At 40.4% G+C, this 17,190-nt stretch overlaps 3 protein-coding genes across 3 annotated transcripts; 1 reads left to right on the top strand and 2 right to left on the bottom strand.

The window, feature by feature from the left end:
* Nucleotides 1–7,684: 7,684 nt before the first annotated feature.
* On the bottom strand, nucleotides 7,685–9,600 carry LOC132160194 (hatching enzyme 1.2-like). Its single transcript, XM_059569942.1, has 3 exons — nucleotides 9,546–9,600; nucleotides 8,321–8,438; nucleotides 7,685–8,222 (listed from the first exon to the last, which is right to left on the bottom strand). Exons 1-3 carry the CDS (start codon nucleotides 9,598–9,600, stop codon nucleotides 7,832–7,834), a joined length of 564 nt encoding a protein of 187 aa, XP_059425925.1. The 3' UTR covers nucleotides 7,685–7,831.
* Nucleotides 9,601–9,922: 322 nt separating this feature from the next.
* Nucleotides 9,923–10,318, bottom strand: LOC132159115 (hatching enzyme 1.2-like). Its single transcript, XM_059568691.1, has 2 exons — nucleotides 10,208–10,318; nucleotides 9,923–10,110 (listed from the first exon to the last, which is right to left on the bottom strand). Exons 1-2 carry the CDS (start codon nucleotides 10,306–10,308, stop codon nucleotides 9,969–9,971), a joined length of 243 nt encoding a protein of 80 aa, XP_059424674.1. The 5' UTR covers nucleotides 10,309–10,318; the 3' UTR covers nucleotides 9,923–9,968.
* Nucleotides 10,319–11,648: 1,330 nt separating this feature from the next.
* LOC132159742 (eIF5-mimic protein 2-A) lies at nucleotides 11,649–16,604 on the top strand. The gene is made up of 12 exons (XM_059569338.1): nucleotides 11,649–11,785; nucleotides 12,466–12,538; nucleotides 12,628–12,804; nucleotides 13,616–13,710; nucleotides 13,822–13,887; nucleotides 14,008–14,143; nucleotides 14,225–14,334; nucleotides 14,875–15,045; nucleotides 15,176–15,322; nucleotides 15,403–15,541; nucleotides 15,708–15,830; nucleotides 15,904–16,604. The coding sequence occupies exons 2-12, from the start codon at nucleotides 12,475–12,477 to the stop codon at nucleotides 15,933–15,935; spliced, it is 1,260 nt and encodes a 419-aa protein (XP_059425321.1). The 5' UTR covers nucleotides 11,649–11,785; nucleotides 12,466–12,474; the 3' UTR covers nucleotides 15,936–16,604.
* The last annotated feature ends 586 nt before the right edge of the window (nucleotides 16,605–17,190 follow it).

Raw genomic sequence — 17,190 nt, forward strand, 5'->3', positions numbered from 1 at the left:
TGTTTGGAGCAGACACAGCAGCAGTCAGATTGTCCTGCACATGTTCTTCTGCTCTCGCTTCAAGGTTGTGTGGTTGAGAGAGCCGACATCATGGTCTTCCTCATCCTGTTGCTCAACGACATCCCCGTTGAGAAGAGTGAGACTGTGAAGCACAGTGCAGCAGCAGAATCAGAACAGCTGTGTTGAGATGATAGTAAGATGTGGGGTTCAGCATCTGTAAATACATGATTGTTAGAACAGTAAGTTTGAATGAAGCTTTGTTTCATGTGTTGTTGACTTGTACATGTATGCATTTATTGTGATGCTAACATTTATACATTCTTTTAATCATTTAAACATGTTTCTTGTTGTCAGTAAATAAAATATAAATATTTTATCTATTCGTGTATTAATTGCTTGACCGCAAACTGATGCATTCACATCAACTGCATTAGTGTATATTCATGTATAGCTATGTCACGACAGAAAATACATTTTGCTTCTTTTACTAAAATGTAATTTTAAGGAAAAAAATGTATATAATTATTGATTGGCATTTATCATTATTATTGCATGTAAGTGTTGGTGTGGGCAAAGGATGCAGTTCATTATGGGGCAATCTTCATTTTTGAGTAGTAATACTTACATGTTTAGAGTATAAAATCATCAGTCTTCTCCAAAGGTGAGATCTTTGAGCAGCTGTTCGACGAGTCGCTGAGAGAAACTGTACTGGACTGTGGAGTTAGTGATGCAGTGAAGTGGTAGTGCACCTGTACCTCTTTTTATTATTATTGCCAAACTTCTAACATAAAAGATCAGGGTAAGACGGTCGTATTTAACAATAACAATCATAACGCCATAAAACAGTAAATACAAATGTAGCGTGTTCATCATATGAGATCCTATACAAGAAAAAAAAATCACATAAAATAATTGAAAAAATTATTATAGAGATAACGATTTGGGGTTTTCTAATTCTATATATAAAAAAATAACTTTAGTGGAGTTAAAAATATAAAAACTAAAGGAGCATTGAGCAGCATAGAGCGCCCTCTCGTGGCTGTAGACGGTCATGTTTTCTCTTGGTTCATGTCAAATTAATGTTTATAAGTCGCAGAACCAGCCAAACTATGAAAAAAGTGCGATTTATAGTCCGGAAAATACGGTAGTCATTATCAAGATAATCCATGTCCAAGAGTCAATTTCCTCGGATGAGATGATTTTTATTTGTTCCTTATTGAACACAATGCTATAAACACACACTGACCTCATCGAGCTTTTATTTTGGCACTTCCGGCATTTTGAATTTGCATATTAGCTAAATATTTAGTTTCAACCGAAACATTTAGATTCAACATTTAGATTTAGATTTAACATTTAGATTCAACATTTAGATTTAAATTTAGATTTAACATTTAGATTTAACATTTAGATTTAGATTTAACATTTATATTTAACATTTATATTTAACATTTAGATTTATATTTAACATTTATATTTAACATTTATATTTAACATTTATATTTATATTTAACATTTAGATTTTATATTTAGATTTAGATTTAACATTTAACATTTAGGTTTAACATTTAATATTTATATTTAACTATTTAAAATATCTCTAAGTTGACAAATATTGTTGTAAATGTGCTAAAAAGTGACCGTCAAAAAATTCATACCGTTTTTTTTTACATTGTTTGAAGCTAAATGTGACAAAATGTTGCTGTTATTTTCAGCATGAGCAGCTTTACAAACGGCGCCCGATAGATCCATATGCAAAGTTTTATTCATAGACATGGTCATACACAGGCAGGGTCGAGCTTTAGCAAACAGATATGTATAAAACAAGACAGAGAATATTTCAAGGGCTGGCGTAGGTCATCGGTCGGCGAGCAGAATTCAGAGGACTTAACAAGAGGGGTAATCCAGAAACATGAGCAATAGTCCAGACGAGGTACAAAAAAATCTGAGCCCAGAGACAAGGGTTAATCCAAGATACTCAGGCAGTAATAAGGAAACAACAAACAAGGCAACAAGAAATGGCTAGACTAAACTAGAACTAGAAACTAGGCTCAGTAAAGCAGCTATCATTGGGTTAGTGATAAACGCAGAACAATACTAGAGACAAAACAGAAACATGGAATAGCAAGGTGTAGCAAGTTCGTTGGAGGAAAGGAAGAGGACAAAGGGGTCGGCTGGACTGCTGACGTATTTATTTAACAAATATAAAATTAAACTTCACAAACACCAAATGGTGACTTCTATTCTGACACGTTGGCACAACCCTTTCGGTTTACTCTTTCTAGTTTCGGTTTCCAGTTCGCGTCAGCAGTCCGTCTCTCTCTAGCTTGCTTCCGACTCTCCTGGCGTTTTATACTCTCTCCACGCCAATTACTGGAACAAGAAACAGGTGATGATAATTTCTGCCCAAACCACTCACTTACAGCTCGTCTCCTGTAAGTTTGATAGATATATACCCCCACCGCCCGACTCAGGCCGGGGAGCCATCCCCGTTTCTGGAGAGGAAGTCGGCCACCGCCATCTGAACAACCGGCCTGTGGACCACCTTGAACTTAAAAGGCTGCAGAGCTAGATACCAACGAGTGATCCGCGCGTTGGTATCCTTCATGCGGTGGAGCCACTGCAGCGGAGCATGGTCCGAACAGAGGGTGAACTTCCGTCCCAGGAGATAATAGCGGAGGGTGAGGACGGCCCATCTGATGGCAAGGCACTCTTTCTCTATGGTGCTGTACTTAGCCTCTCTCTTCAAGAGCTTCTGGCTAATGTACAGCACCGGCCGTTCCTCCCCCTCTATCTCCTGGGACAGGACTGCCCCCAGCCCCCTGTCCGACGCGTCTCTCTGCAACAGAAAAGGGAGAGAAAAATCAGGAGAGTGTAACAACGGCCCGCCACACAGAGCAGCCTTGACCTTGGTAAAGGCCTGCTGACACGGCTCTGTCCACTGGACCGTATCTGGCACCTCCTTTTTAGTAAGGTCAGTCAAAGGGCTGGTGAGGTCCGAATAATTAGGAATAAACCGTCTATAATATCCCACCAGCCCCAAGAACTGCCTTACCTCCTTTTTGGTCTTGGGATGGGGCAGTAGCGGCTGTCTTATCAATTTGGGCACGCACCTGTCCATGCCCCCAGTGGAAGCCCAGATACCTTACTTCCACACGCCCAATCGCACACTTCTTTGGGTTGGCCGTGAGCGACCTCAGGACAGCCCTCAGATGCTGCATATGCCGCTGCCAATCATTACTATATATAATGATATCATCCAGGTATGCAGCCGCATATGCAGCTTGGGGCCGCAGAATCTTATCCATGAGGCTCTGAAAGGTAGCAGGTGCCCCGAACAAGCCAAACGGAATGGTAACAAATTGGTGTAATCCAAACGGCGTTGTGAAAGCTGTCTTTTCTCTGGATAATGGAGACAAGGGGATCTGCCAATAGCCCTTTGTTAAGTCCAATGTCGAATAAAAACGAGCCGTGCCTAGCCGAATAAAGCAACTCATCAACCCGCGGCATTGGATATGTGTCGAATTGCGACACAGCATTCACCTTGCGATAATCCACACAGAACCGGACTGAGCTGTCCGTTTTCGGAACTAAAACTATCGGGCTCGCCCAGTTACTGTTGGATTCTTCTATTACCCCCATGTCAAGCATAGCGCCTAATTCAGCCTGAACTACTTTTTTCTTGTGCTCCGGTAAGCAATACGGCCGGCTGCGAACTACCACGCCCGGCTCGGTCTCGATATGGTGCTGAATCAGGTTAGTACGGCCCGGTAGGGGCGAGAAGACGTCGGCAAACTCTGCCTGTAATTTTGTTAAATCAGTGAGTTGGGACGGCGAGAGGTGATCTCCACCTGGAGCCAGGGCGAGGGATTGTGGTTTAATATTCGCCTCTGGTCCGAGATCATCCCCCCCCCCCAATCACCATTGCCAACATCACTGATTCTGCCTCATTCCATTTTTTAATAAGGTTGAGGTGGTAGATCTGACGGATCCCGTTCCTATCGGTCCGCATTACCTCATAATCGAGATCTCCGACATGTCGTGCGACCTCAAATGGCCCCTGCCACTTAGCCATTAATTTAGAGCTCGACGTGGGGAGTAATACAAGTACTTTCTCTCCCGGTGCAAATTTGCGTAACCTAGTTCCCCTGTTATACAGCTGGCTCTGGCGGTCCTGGGCTTGTAACAAATTCTCCATTGATAGCCGCCCCAATGTGTGGAGTTTTGTTCTCAAGTCCAGCACATACTGAATTTCGTTTTTGCCCAGAGACGGTCCCTCCTCCCAAGTTTCTCTCAGAACGTCGAGCACCCCCCAGGGCTGGCATCCATAGAGAAGCTCGAAGGGGGAAAGCCCCGTGGAGGCTTGTGGGACCTCTCGCACAGCAAATAACAAAGGCTCTAGCCACCTATCCCAATTTTTGGCGTCTTCCTGAACGAACTTACGGATCATGGATTTAAGAGTGCGATTAAATCGTTAGACCAGGCCGTCGGTTTGTTGGTGATAGAGGCTAGATCGAATCGATTTAATGCCCAACAATCCGTACAGTTCGCGTAGCGTACGTGACATAAACGCCGCGCCCTGATCGGAGAGGATTTCTTTTGGAACCCCCACTCGGGACACAAGATGAAACAGGGCATCCACAACACTTTTAGCGGAAATGTTGCGGAGGGCCACCACTTCAGGATATCGTGTTACATAATCAACTATGACCATTGCAAAGCGATGTCCTCGTGCCGATCGCTCTAATGGCCCGATGAGGTCCATACCAATTCTCTCGAAGGGGACCTGCATTAAGGGAAGAGGGCGCAAAGGCACTTTTGGGGCGGCCGGTGGGTTCACCAACTGACATTCCGGACAAGATTGTCATGAATGCCCGGTAAAAAGAAACGGGTCATGAGGCGATTTAGTGTTGCTGCCTGTCCCAAATGGCCCGCCATAGGGTTAGAATGAGCCGCTTGGAAAAGCATTTCCCTGCGGCTCTTCAGAATTAACAATTGGGTTGTATTCACTTTTGTCCGAGCGTCTTGGGTCACTCGATACAACCGGTCTTTTAAAATGGCAAAATACGGATAGGTGAGCGGGAGGGCAGGTTGGAGAGGCTGGCCATCGATGGAGCGGACCTGGTGAAATGCATGCTTTAATGTCTCATCCTGAGACTGCTCCAGAGGAAAGTAATCACGCTCGGAGAGAATCAGTCTCCCGATTTCGTTCGGTTCCCCTGAAGCAGACCCCAGCGGTCCCGGCTCAGTTTCTCCCACCTGTACTTGCGCGGTCTCCATCTGTGCCTTACTTCCCCAAGAGGCATCCGCACATAACGACCCCAATAAAACCATAAACACGGGCCAATTCGTTCCCAAAATTATCGGATGCCGGAGGTGGGGACTAACCGCCACCTCTACACTATGCTTTTGTCCACGGAATTGAATAATAATTGGGACGACCGGATACTCCACCACATCCCCATGTACGCACCGCACCTTAACCACGCGGCTTGTATCCAATGCCCCCGGTTGAATCAGGCTTTGATGGATTGAGGTTTGGTTGCATCCTGAATCCACCAAGGCCGGATATGTACCCCCCTTGATACTCACAGCTATTTGGTACTCGCCAGCCTGACCGGGGGTGACCTGTGGGATGTCCGGGACCTGGATCATCGTCCCCACTTCCATCACTGGACACCTGTCCACGAAATGCTCCGGGTCCCTGCAACGCCAACAGGCCAGCCCTGACCTACCCGCCGCCCCAGTGGCAGGGAGTGGATTGGAGAATTGGCGCGGAGAGAGTGGAGAAACGGAAGCACTGTCCCCTCCGGGGCCAGACACGACGAGGGCCGGCTGGACAGGACCTAGGGAGAGGGACAGGGTGAGAGAGAGAGGGGGAAGAGAGAGAAGGAGAGAAAGAGTTAGAGGGCAGGGGTTCGCCGACCCCTGGGCACGCCACCAGGTGGTCCTCCGCCAGATGGATGGCCGAGTCCAGCGACGTGGGGCGGTGGCACTGCTCCCCCATTTGGCCGTCTTCTTGGGCAGCCGAGCGACGAACTGCTCCAGCACCACCAGGTCAATGAAATGCTCCACGTCAGCCCCCTCGGCCAGTAGCCACTTGCGGCAGGAGTCCCGGAGCTGTTGGGCCATCGCAAAGGGCCGACCGGCTTCGCCCAAGTCCAGGGACCGGAAGCGCTGACGATGTTGCTCGGGCAACTGGCCGACCCGCTGGATGATGGCCCTCTTTAGGTCGTTGAAGACCAGGAGGTTCGCCACCGGAAGTTGTTGCGCGGCCACCTGGGCTTCGCCGGAGAGCAGGGGAATGAGGCGCACCGGCCACTGCTCGCGGGGCCAGCCACACGCCTCCGCCGACTCCAAAAAACAGGTGATGATAATTTCTCCCCAAACCACTCACTTACCGCTTGTCTCCTGATTCTCTCTCCCGCTGCAGACTTCGCTAAACCACACCCCCCCTGCCACACTAGGTAAAGCAACTAGAACAATAGTTCAGACAGGAACACTTTGGCAAGTTACTTGAGTTTATTGAACACAATTTATCTTTGGCGGTATGGTTCCTTATGGGGGTTCTTGCTCCAAATTTAATTGAACATACAAGTGCTTTAACAGTAACCTAATGGAACCATCAGTTTAGAAAAACATAGACAATTATGACACTTAGTAATGTCTTCAAAAGCAAACAGTGGTTATTGTGTAAATGTGCCTGTCGGACGTCTATACTGTAGCTTGGTTATGAGGTTATGTTAGTGATAGAGGTTATGATAGTGATCTGAAACAAAAGAAGACGACACCAGAAGGTGCACAGTAATATGGTCATGCTTATAATGGGGAGGGAGGGGTTTGTATGAGGTTTAAGAGGATTGTGGGGTGATTTAAGTTCAGGTCTCTTAAAGCCTGGGGGAAGAAACTGTTGAGGAGTCTGGCGGAGCAGGCTCTGATGCTGTATCAAAGTCTTCCTGATGATAGGAGATGGAAGAGACTGTTGGGGAAGGATGGGTGGGGTCATTCACAATACTGTTGGCTTTGCTGGAGCATTGTGTAAGTAAAATGTTCAGAGAAGGGCACCGACTTTAACCCAGTATTCATTATAAAACTGTAACTGTAACTTGAATAGGTTTCAGTCAACAGCTAAGAAAATAAAAATTGTTCCTGTGTCAAAATATATATTTGGACCTAACTGTACCTCTCCATTAGCAAAAATATCTTATTTTTAAATATAATTTAATTTAATAATTTGGTGATTGAGACGCGAGTAGCGTTGATGCAACAGCTTATGAGTGACAAATAGCATATATGATTTTAAAAGCCCTGATAGTGTTTAATTTTCCACTATGAAAATATTAACACTTTTAAGTAGTAGGACAATCAAACAACCACAAACGTTTACTGTGATATTCATCGCACATTATAAACGATATATCATGCATCATGAAAGGAATGTCATTTACGCAATTCACAGAAGGTTAATTTTAAACTGTATGTCAGCAATTTTATTAATATCGTGATGAAGTTTTTAAGGGACAGATTCCCTGACTGGGAATAGGGAATATCAACTGCGAAAATAAAACGGAGAGTTGAGTGCTCTTATATTCCAGGTATTAAGCAGTAATTGGCCCTCCTTTTATAATATATAATAGTCAAGCATTTTCTCAAACTTGACATTGAATTATAAAGAAAATATGAGTTTGTCTTGCAGTTTAGCTTCATTTTTCCCAACACACATTTTAATAATTCAACACTATCAAAAGACAAAAACATAACCTTACACCAATTTTCATCTATATATTAACTATCCTGATATTGTGCATTGGTTGTATGAAATGTGATATCTTCAACATCCATACAGCTTGTTGATCCTCAGGATGTCGATGTTGGACATTCCCTGCCTCTGTTCAATTTGCACTGTTCTATCAGGAATGGGTGTGATGGTTTCCAGCCCAGGCTGGATGGAGAAGGCTGTTCTTTCATAGTGCATGATGGAAGTGTAGTCGTATGGAGTGTTTTGGTTGTTGCTGTTTTGTTTCTGGAAGTTGTAGGCCATATCAGGAGAGATGTTCTGCCAGTTGATCTTGACGTACTGGTCACGATCGCTCCTGGTTTGCTCGTGGTAAAAGCCCAGAGCATGATTAAGCTCATGCTGAACGATGCCGTTATACACACAGCCTTGCCTGTTGAAGGAGACCACCTGCTGACCACCAGTTCTGCCAAGAGAAGAGTAGCACCTGAGAGGATAGAAGAAGTAAAGAGGATAATTATTTATTTATTTATATAAATAAGGACTGATAAATGTTTCTTGTTAATGCTTTATGATTGTCCTCACCCATCTTTGTTCTCAATACTGATGTAGTCGGCCTGAGTTGATCTGGCCACAAAGCGGATGCAGGTTTTGGAGTGAAAGGTGGACATGGCTTTCGCAATCAATGATAAGTCATAACTGGCTGCAAACAAATAGGACAACAGATTTTTAAAAAAAATTTAACATAAATTTTCACAAACATTTCCATAAATTTAGCTAAAATTAGTGTTCCCCTTCTAATTTATCCTTCCTTTAAGACCCTGCCATCAACCAGCAAGCCCTATGTAAATATTATAAAATGCATAAGAGCAATAAGAACATAATAAAAACAGTGATGGAAGACGACTTCTCTCCAACACAATGTTTAATAATGAAAATGTACACATAATGTACTTGTGTTTACTGTTTACTATATCTATCTGGTATCTACCAGTAAAACTATAACAGAAACCTAAAATAAGGCTTTTATCGAATTAAAAGCCTATAAATAATTGTTATAAATAATAATTTATAAAATTATTTGTAAAATAATGAACGATGAGAAAAAGATGACTAACTTTTGCATAGTAGGCCTGCATTATTCTGTTATCTTCTCTATACTTTTGAGTTGCAAAGATTAAGAGCTAAAATGTATGCATGCAAATATGGCTTCAAGTTGCCTATATATGAATTAATATTAAGTGATACTATCTATCTATCTATATATTTTTTATAATTGCATAAAGTAACAGTTGGCTCGAAACGCTGTCATTTCTCATCGTCAGGTCTTTCCAAAATCTGTGAAACATGAGAAAAGAGTGGATAGTGATTATCATTGTCCAGCTCAAAAAGCTAATTTAAGTAATCAATATGTGATTCAGGCAAGTAAGTAAGTAATTTTAATTTATAAAGCACATTTACACACAGCACAAAACTGACCAAAGTGCTGTACAATGAATAGCTAAAAAGACAATAAAAATATAAACACATAGATTCAATAATCATAATTATATAAAACATTAATAAAAATAAGCCTTCAATATCAGGTCACACAACACAGAAATACAAAAAACAAACAGAAGTACCAGGTTAGGGATAAAAATGAGTTTTTAACCTGGATTTGAATGCAGCAATGGAGGGGCCAGATCTAATATCCTGGGGGAGCTGGTTCCACAAACGTGGGGCACCAACTGCAAAGGCTCTATCACCCCTCTTTTTAAGCCGTGAGCGCGGCACAAGCAGGAGCCCTTTATTTGAGGATCTCAGTGACCTTTGAACTGAGTATGGTTGTACAAGGTCGGTGATATAGGTTGGGGCGAGCCCATTAAGTGCCTTAAAAACAATCAATAAAACTTTAAACTGAATACTAAAAAGGAACTGGGAGCCAATGCAAAGATGCCAAAATGGGGTGCTCGCGCCTCCTAGTGCCAGTTAAAAGACGCGCTGCTGCGTTTTGTACTAACTGCAGACGTGGGAGGCCAAAGTAGAGGGAATTGCAATAATCCAGCCGTGATGTAATAAAGGCATGGGTTACTATCTCAAGATCGTTAAAAGATAGGAATGACTTCAGGCGGGAAATGTGTGTTACTCAAAGTCTTCTGAATCAATTTTTATTGTTTATGTGAGAAACAGACTGTAATCAAAATCTTGTCCTCTTTAATATGAATCTGGCTGTCATGAGAAAATTTAGCATTTATGATCTTGACGTACTGGTCACAACTGCTCCTGGTTTGCTCGTGGTAGAAGCCCAGGACATGATTGAGCTCATGCTGAACAATGCCGTGTTGAAGGAGACCACCTGCTGGCCACCAGTTCTGCCAAGAGATGAGTAGCACCTGACAGGAGAGAAACAAGAGACGTTATACAATATCAACCTGATTTAAAGTTGTGTTGTAAAACAGAGTCCTGCTGATATTGTATGATTGTTCTCACCCATCTTTGTTCTCAATACTGATGTAGTCGGCCTGAGTTGATCTGGCCACAAAGCGGATGCAGGTTTTGGAGTGAAAGGTGAACATAGTGTACACATTCATTGATCTGTCATAACTGTCATAATTTCTCATTTTTGAATCTTGTTGTTCTTTAAATGATCAGTTCAGATTTTTGTTGATCTAAACTAAATACTCTGACAATATAGTGATTTGAAAGATCTGTTTCTTCGGGTAGACTTTCAATTACTGTCCGTTGTACTTGACTGCTCTAGATCGGAGATATGTCTAAATAATACTATAGTTTCACAAAAGTCTGGTGGAGAAAGAGTTGGTATTGTAAAAAAATATTATTGTTCAAGTTGACAGTTGCATGTGTTCATTTATTTATTTATTCTTGTGGTATAGTATGAGTGAGGGTGTCTTTAAAAGGTATTCCATGCAACAAAGGTCTTACTATGAAATTGCTAGAGCCAACTATGATTGCATAAGTACAATTTTTAATGATAATTCTGGGAAGACTGTATATGGTGACACTTCCATATACAAAAACATCCCTGTACTACATTGTTTCGATGAACTTAAAATCCATGTAAACTTCAGAATGTATTGCCAACTGTGCTTAAACGCACACAGGGGATTTGTCTTAGTGAAAGAAACTTCCAGTGCACAGACAGGGTGACAAGTGACATAAAAATATAAAAATAAATATGTAAAACAATATGCAATAAATAAATGTGATCAAGATGTTTAAATATGTTCAGTTATTTCAACAGTATGTTTCTCTTTAAATACAGGATCTTCTGAAATCTTGATTGAAGGAGATCTGTTTCCCAAAACCAGAAATGCTCTCTACTGCTTTAACAACAACTTTTTTAACTTAATTTTATATTGTTTGTGGGTTTTTTATTAGTGAGCTGGTAGTATTACATCATAAAGGTGTTTATTTTGCAAAAAAAAAAAAAAACAGGTCCCACTTATACATAGCTAACTTAAAAAACGGACATGAAATACGGAACAAAGTGTTTCAGTGTGAAATCCTGCCTGTATCATGTTAAGCAAAGAAAATATACTCCAAAATATAAATTACGAGAAAACTCAAAAAAAAAAAAAAAAAAATGTTTGTTTGCGAATTGACCCCACCACAGTACTGAACTTGCTTTTATGGCTTGCCCTTTGGCGATAAAGAAAGCACACCTCTCATTGCAATGGTATGACCAGAATCGCTCTTACGAATCACTGTCAGCAGAGAGGGGGATCTGTTTTTTGTACACTTCCAAACAAGTAATAACACGAGCAAATGATATACTCTACGCATATTTTATAATATATTTAATATATAAAAGTAATTTAAATTAAGTTTAAACGGTATAATTTACGCTATTTTATCAACATGCCACCCCCCTAACTCCCTGACTTCCCTATAATGGACAGATCCATTTGTTTTTCGTCATGTTCTTCTTCCGCGCAAGCGCAGCAGCCTCTTGCCATCCGGGAGGGTTTCGCGTGTTGGGTTCGGATCTGCTATTGTCTTGCTTTGTTCTTGGGTTCAAAAAGCCGTTTTTTATCTGCATTAATTTCGGTAAGCCCTCCATATATTTTATATACGTATAATAAGGGTAAACCGCTGTGTCTGGAGTTGTTGTAAAACCGTGTTTTTAAAGGATGGCCGTTCTTAGGCTCACGTTTGTGATCAGCTGTTTAAATCACGATGGCGGAGCTCGCAACCTGATGGAAATTTAATAAAAACAATACAATTTTTTGTCCTTTTTTATTTATATACTCTTTGCCGTTTGAACCTGAAATACTATTAAATTGTGATTTTATTATTTTTTCTTTCTTTCTTTTTAAACCGATTTGGACCGGTTGACATTAGGCCTCATTTTAGCCGGATAGCTTTAGCGCGAGACCAGTTCGTGAGTTGCAGTCCAGACCTCTAAAATTATGTTTGAATTCAGTTTATAGGCTTTTATACAGCAATGTATATCCATATTTAAGCATAGATTCGTGTCATGATAAATTTGCTCGTGATGCAATCTGACTTTTTAATTGCCATGTTCAAATTGATCCGCAGTTGAAACAGTTCATTACATATTTAGGTCATTTATGAAGTTTTTAAGATGTCTAAATTTTTTGTTTTGTTTTTCTGAAACCTATAGATGGCTTTGTGTTTGGAAATGTCCTGCCACATCGAAATGTGGTTTCTTTGTGCTCCTCAATGATATGGATCATATTCACTAACATTTTTCATTGTTTTCACAGGTGTCTTTTATGAATAATCAAAAGCAGCAAAAGCCAACGCTTACCGGCCAGCGTTTTAAAACTAGGAAAAGAGGTATGTTTAGTAGACTAAGGAACTTTTTATCATAGCAATGTTTGAAAGCGGTGCCTCCCATTTGAAACTTTCCCCTTGTTTCCCCGCAGATGAAAAGGAGAGATTTGACCCTACTCAGTTTCAAGAAAGTATTGTTCAAGGCTTGAACCAAACTGGCACAGATTTGGAAGCGGTCGCAAAGTTCCTCGATGCCTCTGGCGCCAAGCTCGACTACCGCCGGTATGCTGAGACACTCTTCGACATCCTGGTGGCTGGAGGGATGCTGGGTAAGCACCTGTCAGTGGATTGGTATTAATTGTTTTATTCTAAATTATATAAATGTGTATATATCTACAATTGTATTAGTTTCTTTAATTTTATTTTGCTTAATGCTTAAGTATTTCAAAAATTATGTGTGTTTGCTAATATTTATACATAAAATGTGCGTCTAGAACTTAATTGTATTGGTTTTTTTTTTTTTTTTACTATTTTTTCACATCTTATGCCCCTTTCACACTTGCATGTTGGTCCCGGAACATTGCCGGATCGATTGCCTTCTGTGTGAACCCAAAAACATCCCGGGATTGATTCGGGATTGGTCCTGGGTTGGGGATCTAGTAACATTGCCGGGTTCAGTCCCGGAATGAGCGCTGTGTGAACAAAAGCCAGGACTAATGTAGTAAAGAGTGTGGCGTAGTGATGACGCACGTTATCACATGACTCTTTTACCAGCTGTTTTGAAGGCAGATCAACATTTGCGACAAAATGTGCAAACTGTAATGAAGCAGAGATCAGTTAGTAGTGCAAAATTTATACTTATGCTATAAATATACTTATAAAAATCTACAATTTATAGATTACTTATGTGTGTGTATATTATATATATATATATATATATATATACACACACACACACATACATATGCATTCATATAAAAAAACCTAGTAAAATAAAGTATATTCACACACTATTAGAAAATATTTAATATAAATAGAAGTACACCTCAAATAATATATAGATATATATATATTACACGCATATAATGTGTGTGTATATGTTTGTATAAAAATCACAATTAATTTTTTCTTTTCATATAGCACCAGGGGGGACTCTATCTGATGACCTGACCCGTACGGAGTACTGCCTCTTCACGGCAAGTGAAGATTTGGAGACCATGCAGGCTTACGCTCAGGTATTAGTCTCGTTTTGGAGCTTGTTCTGGATTAATATCACCGTGACTGGTTCCATTTGTACTCACTGGCTAACTATTTACAAGTCTCGACATGTTCACCTTGTGTCTTAGGTTTTTAACAAGCTGATCAGGCGTTACAAGTACCTGGAGAAAGGGTTTGAAGAGGAGATCAAGAAGGTAAGCAAAATTGTTGAACTAAGGATTACAGCGTATATGTTAGTCAAACAAAGTCTGTCGTAGTGCATTTGGAAAGTCCCATGGTGTCATCACTTTTTTTTTTTTTTTTTTTTTTAACAGCTGCTGCTGTTTTTAAAAGGGTTCACCGAGTCCGAGAGGAATAAATTGGCCATGCTTACCGGGATCCTGCTGGCCAATGGCAATATATCAGCTTCCATCCTGAGCAGCCTCTTTAATGAGAACTTGGTCAAGGAAGGTAATGACAGATCTGTTTAATGACTGAAGACTAGCAGCATGAAGAAGTTGTAACTGATTTGTTGTCTGGGTTTTTTTACAGGGGTGTCTGCCGCCTTCGCTGTGAAACTGTTCAAATCTTGGATCAGCGAAAAAGACATCAACTCCGTTGCTGCTAGCTTGCGTAAAGTTGGCATGGACAACAGGCTGATGGTAAATCTTGTACTGCAGCCTCAGTTTGAGTTGAAGCACTTAAATTCCCCAAAGCATCCAAAATATAGAGTAATACAAGTTATGTACAAATGTGTATATAAATGGTAAAATGTTAGGGCATGACTAATACTTGAGTTGTATTTAAATGAAGAGAGAAAAAAGTAATGTAATTAAAACAATGAAACCTCATTATTAAATATGTAAACAATGTATTAATAACTATCATTTGGTGATAAAATATATAAATTAAGTTAAGAGTTCCATGTAAATTTTACCTAATGTTAACCGTAAAGCTGAAATAAAACCTTATTGGGGAGGGCGTGTGAAAAATAGGGTAAGTTGAAGTACTAAAATTACTAAAGCTAATCTTAAAAATGAAGTTAAAACTGGCAAAAGCACATTACACAAGAATAAACTAAAATTAATGTGTAATTTTTACTATTCTGTTTGCAGCCTCAACTGTTGAACTACTCTCATAATTAGTTTTTTTTTTTTTCTTGCTCATGTTGATGTAACCTGTTCCTCTTTTGCCCAAAACAGGAGCTGTTCCCTGCCAACAAGCGGAGCTGCGAACACTTCTCAAAATATTTCACCGACGCTGGGCTGAAAGAGCTCTCGGACTTCGCTCGCAACCAGCAGTCCATTGGAGCACGCAAAGAACTTCAGAAAGAACTGCAAGAGCAGATGTCCCGCGGCGAGACCCTCAAAGACGTCAGTTTCTGCCTTTTTCTGGATGGGACGATTTAAAATTGGGCACATTTAAAACTAAAATGATTTCTATCTGTATTTTGGCTTTGGAGGTTTATTGTGCCTGTATTTGACCGATTTGTCTTTTTTCCAGATCATTGCCTATGTTCGTGAAGAGATGAAGAAAACGAGCATCTCGGAGCAGACGATGATCGGCATTGTGTGGACCAGTGTCATGAGCTCCGTCGAGTGGAATAAAAAGGAGGAGCTCGTCACAGAGCAAGCCATCAAACTCTTGAAGGTCTCTATGGTGCTTCTGAAAGGTTTATTGATCTGCAGTACTTAAGTTAGTGGTAGTAATTCTTCTAACTCTCTTTGCAGCAATACAGCCCACTGCTGAAGGCCTTCACCTCCCAGGGCCTGTCTGAGCTCACCCTCCTGCTGAAGATTCAGGAGTACTGCTATGACAACATCCACTTCATGAAGGCCTTCCAGAAGATTGTGGTGCTCCTTTACAAAGGTGTGTCTTCAACAGCTGATCTTTTCTAAACTATGCGCCTAAGGTTGGTTCATTGTGGTAGTTTTTGTGCAAAAATGTTAATTGGCCTGTGCAATGCTATACAGAGGTTACGTCTGGTTAAAGTGCTTTGAAGTGATTTAAAGATGTATTTTTGTCTTGCCTGTAGCTGATGTTCTGAGCGAGGAGGTCATTTTGAAGTGGTACACAGAAGCCCACATGGCCAAAGGAAAGAGCGTCTTCCTTGAGCAGATGAAGAAGTTTGTAGAGTGGCTGAAGAACGCCGAGGAGGGTAAGCATGTTTGTTTCTTTTTCTTCGAAACTTTCAGATAAAGTGTCTGAAATTTTTTTCTTTTTTCTTTCAGAGTCTGAATCTGAGGAAGAGGAGGGAGACTAAAACACCATGTCAGCATAATATTTTGATACAGAAGTGCTTGTCTTTCTAACTTTCTTTTGCCCTTTTTTTTTTTTTTTTTGGCTTTTTTTTATTTTTTATTCTACCTCCCTGTTTTCAAACCATAACATTTAGATGTCATTTAAGGGCTTTATAACAAATGGTTAATTTTAACAGATTTTTCTAATATTAAGGTTTACACTTAAAATAGCACAAATGTTGTGGTCAACCATTGTAATTATTTACTCACTCAAGGAACTTTTAAGTGTTGACAGTTTGGACATCTTAAATTATGATTCCTTTATGAAGTGACATTCCATTGAGTTAGATCAGGCTGCCTTGTTTGCTTTTAAGAAGCTCTTTTCTATATGGTATTGATGCCTCCATGCACTGTCATGATCAGTGTCTACAGAGGGGAAAAACGGTCACCTTGTCTCATTGTGATGTTATTGCCAAAGGGTTAAGTCCTTCTCCCATAACATCTGTCAGCGTTATGTTCCCTGCCTATGAAACCGTACAGTGCTAAAAACTAATTTGCTGAACACCCAGTAAAGACCCTTAAATGACTCCCAACCTCTTCTATGATGTATCTCCATCTTATGTCACCGATTTCTTTAATCTGAATAACTAATTGACTTTTTTTTTTTAAAGAAATAAAGACCTAGAAGTATATGCTTTGTGCGGTTCTTGTTTTATCTAATGTGTGTTTTATATTTTTATACAATTGCAAAATCAGATTTGTCCACCATTTTAAAATGTGCATGCATTCTGTAACTTCCAGTAGGGGGCACCTCAAATCCAAAGCCGAAATACTTGTAGAACATTTTTCAAAAATGATTTAATGGTTTGAAAGTAATGAGTACAGACATTTTTCTTGTACAAAAAATACTTGATTAAATAGCTTAATTCATTTGTCTGATGTTTGGCATGTGCAAAAGACCACTTTTAGAAGAGCGGACAATTCAAGTATTAGAATATGACAGGCTTGTGATCAAAATGCTTTAAAGATATTGATGATATAATGTATTTTGACCTTTTAAATTTTTTATATTAAAACGTGCAAATATTTACAACTTACTAAAAGCCTTGTCATATTGCAATATTTCCTGTACATTGTGGTACTTCCAAAGTCAGACATGCCTGTAAGCTGAAATTTTGATTTGTGCAAGACATGCAGGTAAACATTTTGGATATGGACAACTGTTGGTACATGTTGACACTTACACACAAATTCTACCTTTAACATTCACATAGCAGA

The sequence above is a fragment of the Carassius carassius genome, chromosome 16, assembly GCF_963082965.1.
Source record: "Carassius carassius chromosome 16, fCarCar2.1, whole genome shotgun sequence".
In the NCBI taxonomy this organism is placed as follows: Eukaryota; Metazoa; Chordata; class Actinopteri; order Cypriniformes; family Cyprinidae; genus Carassius; species Carassius carassius.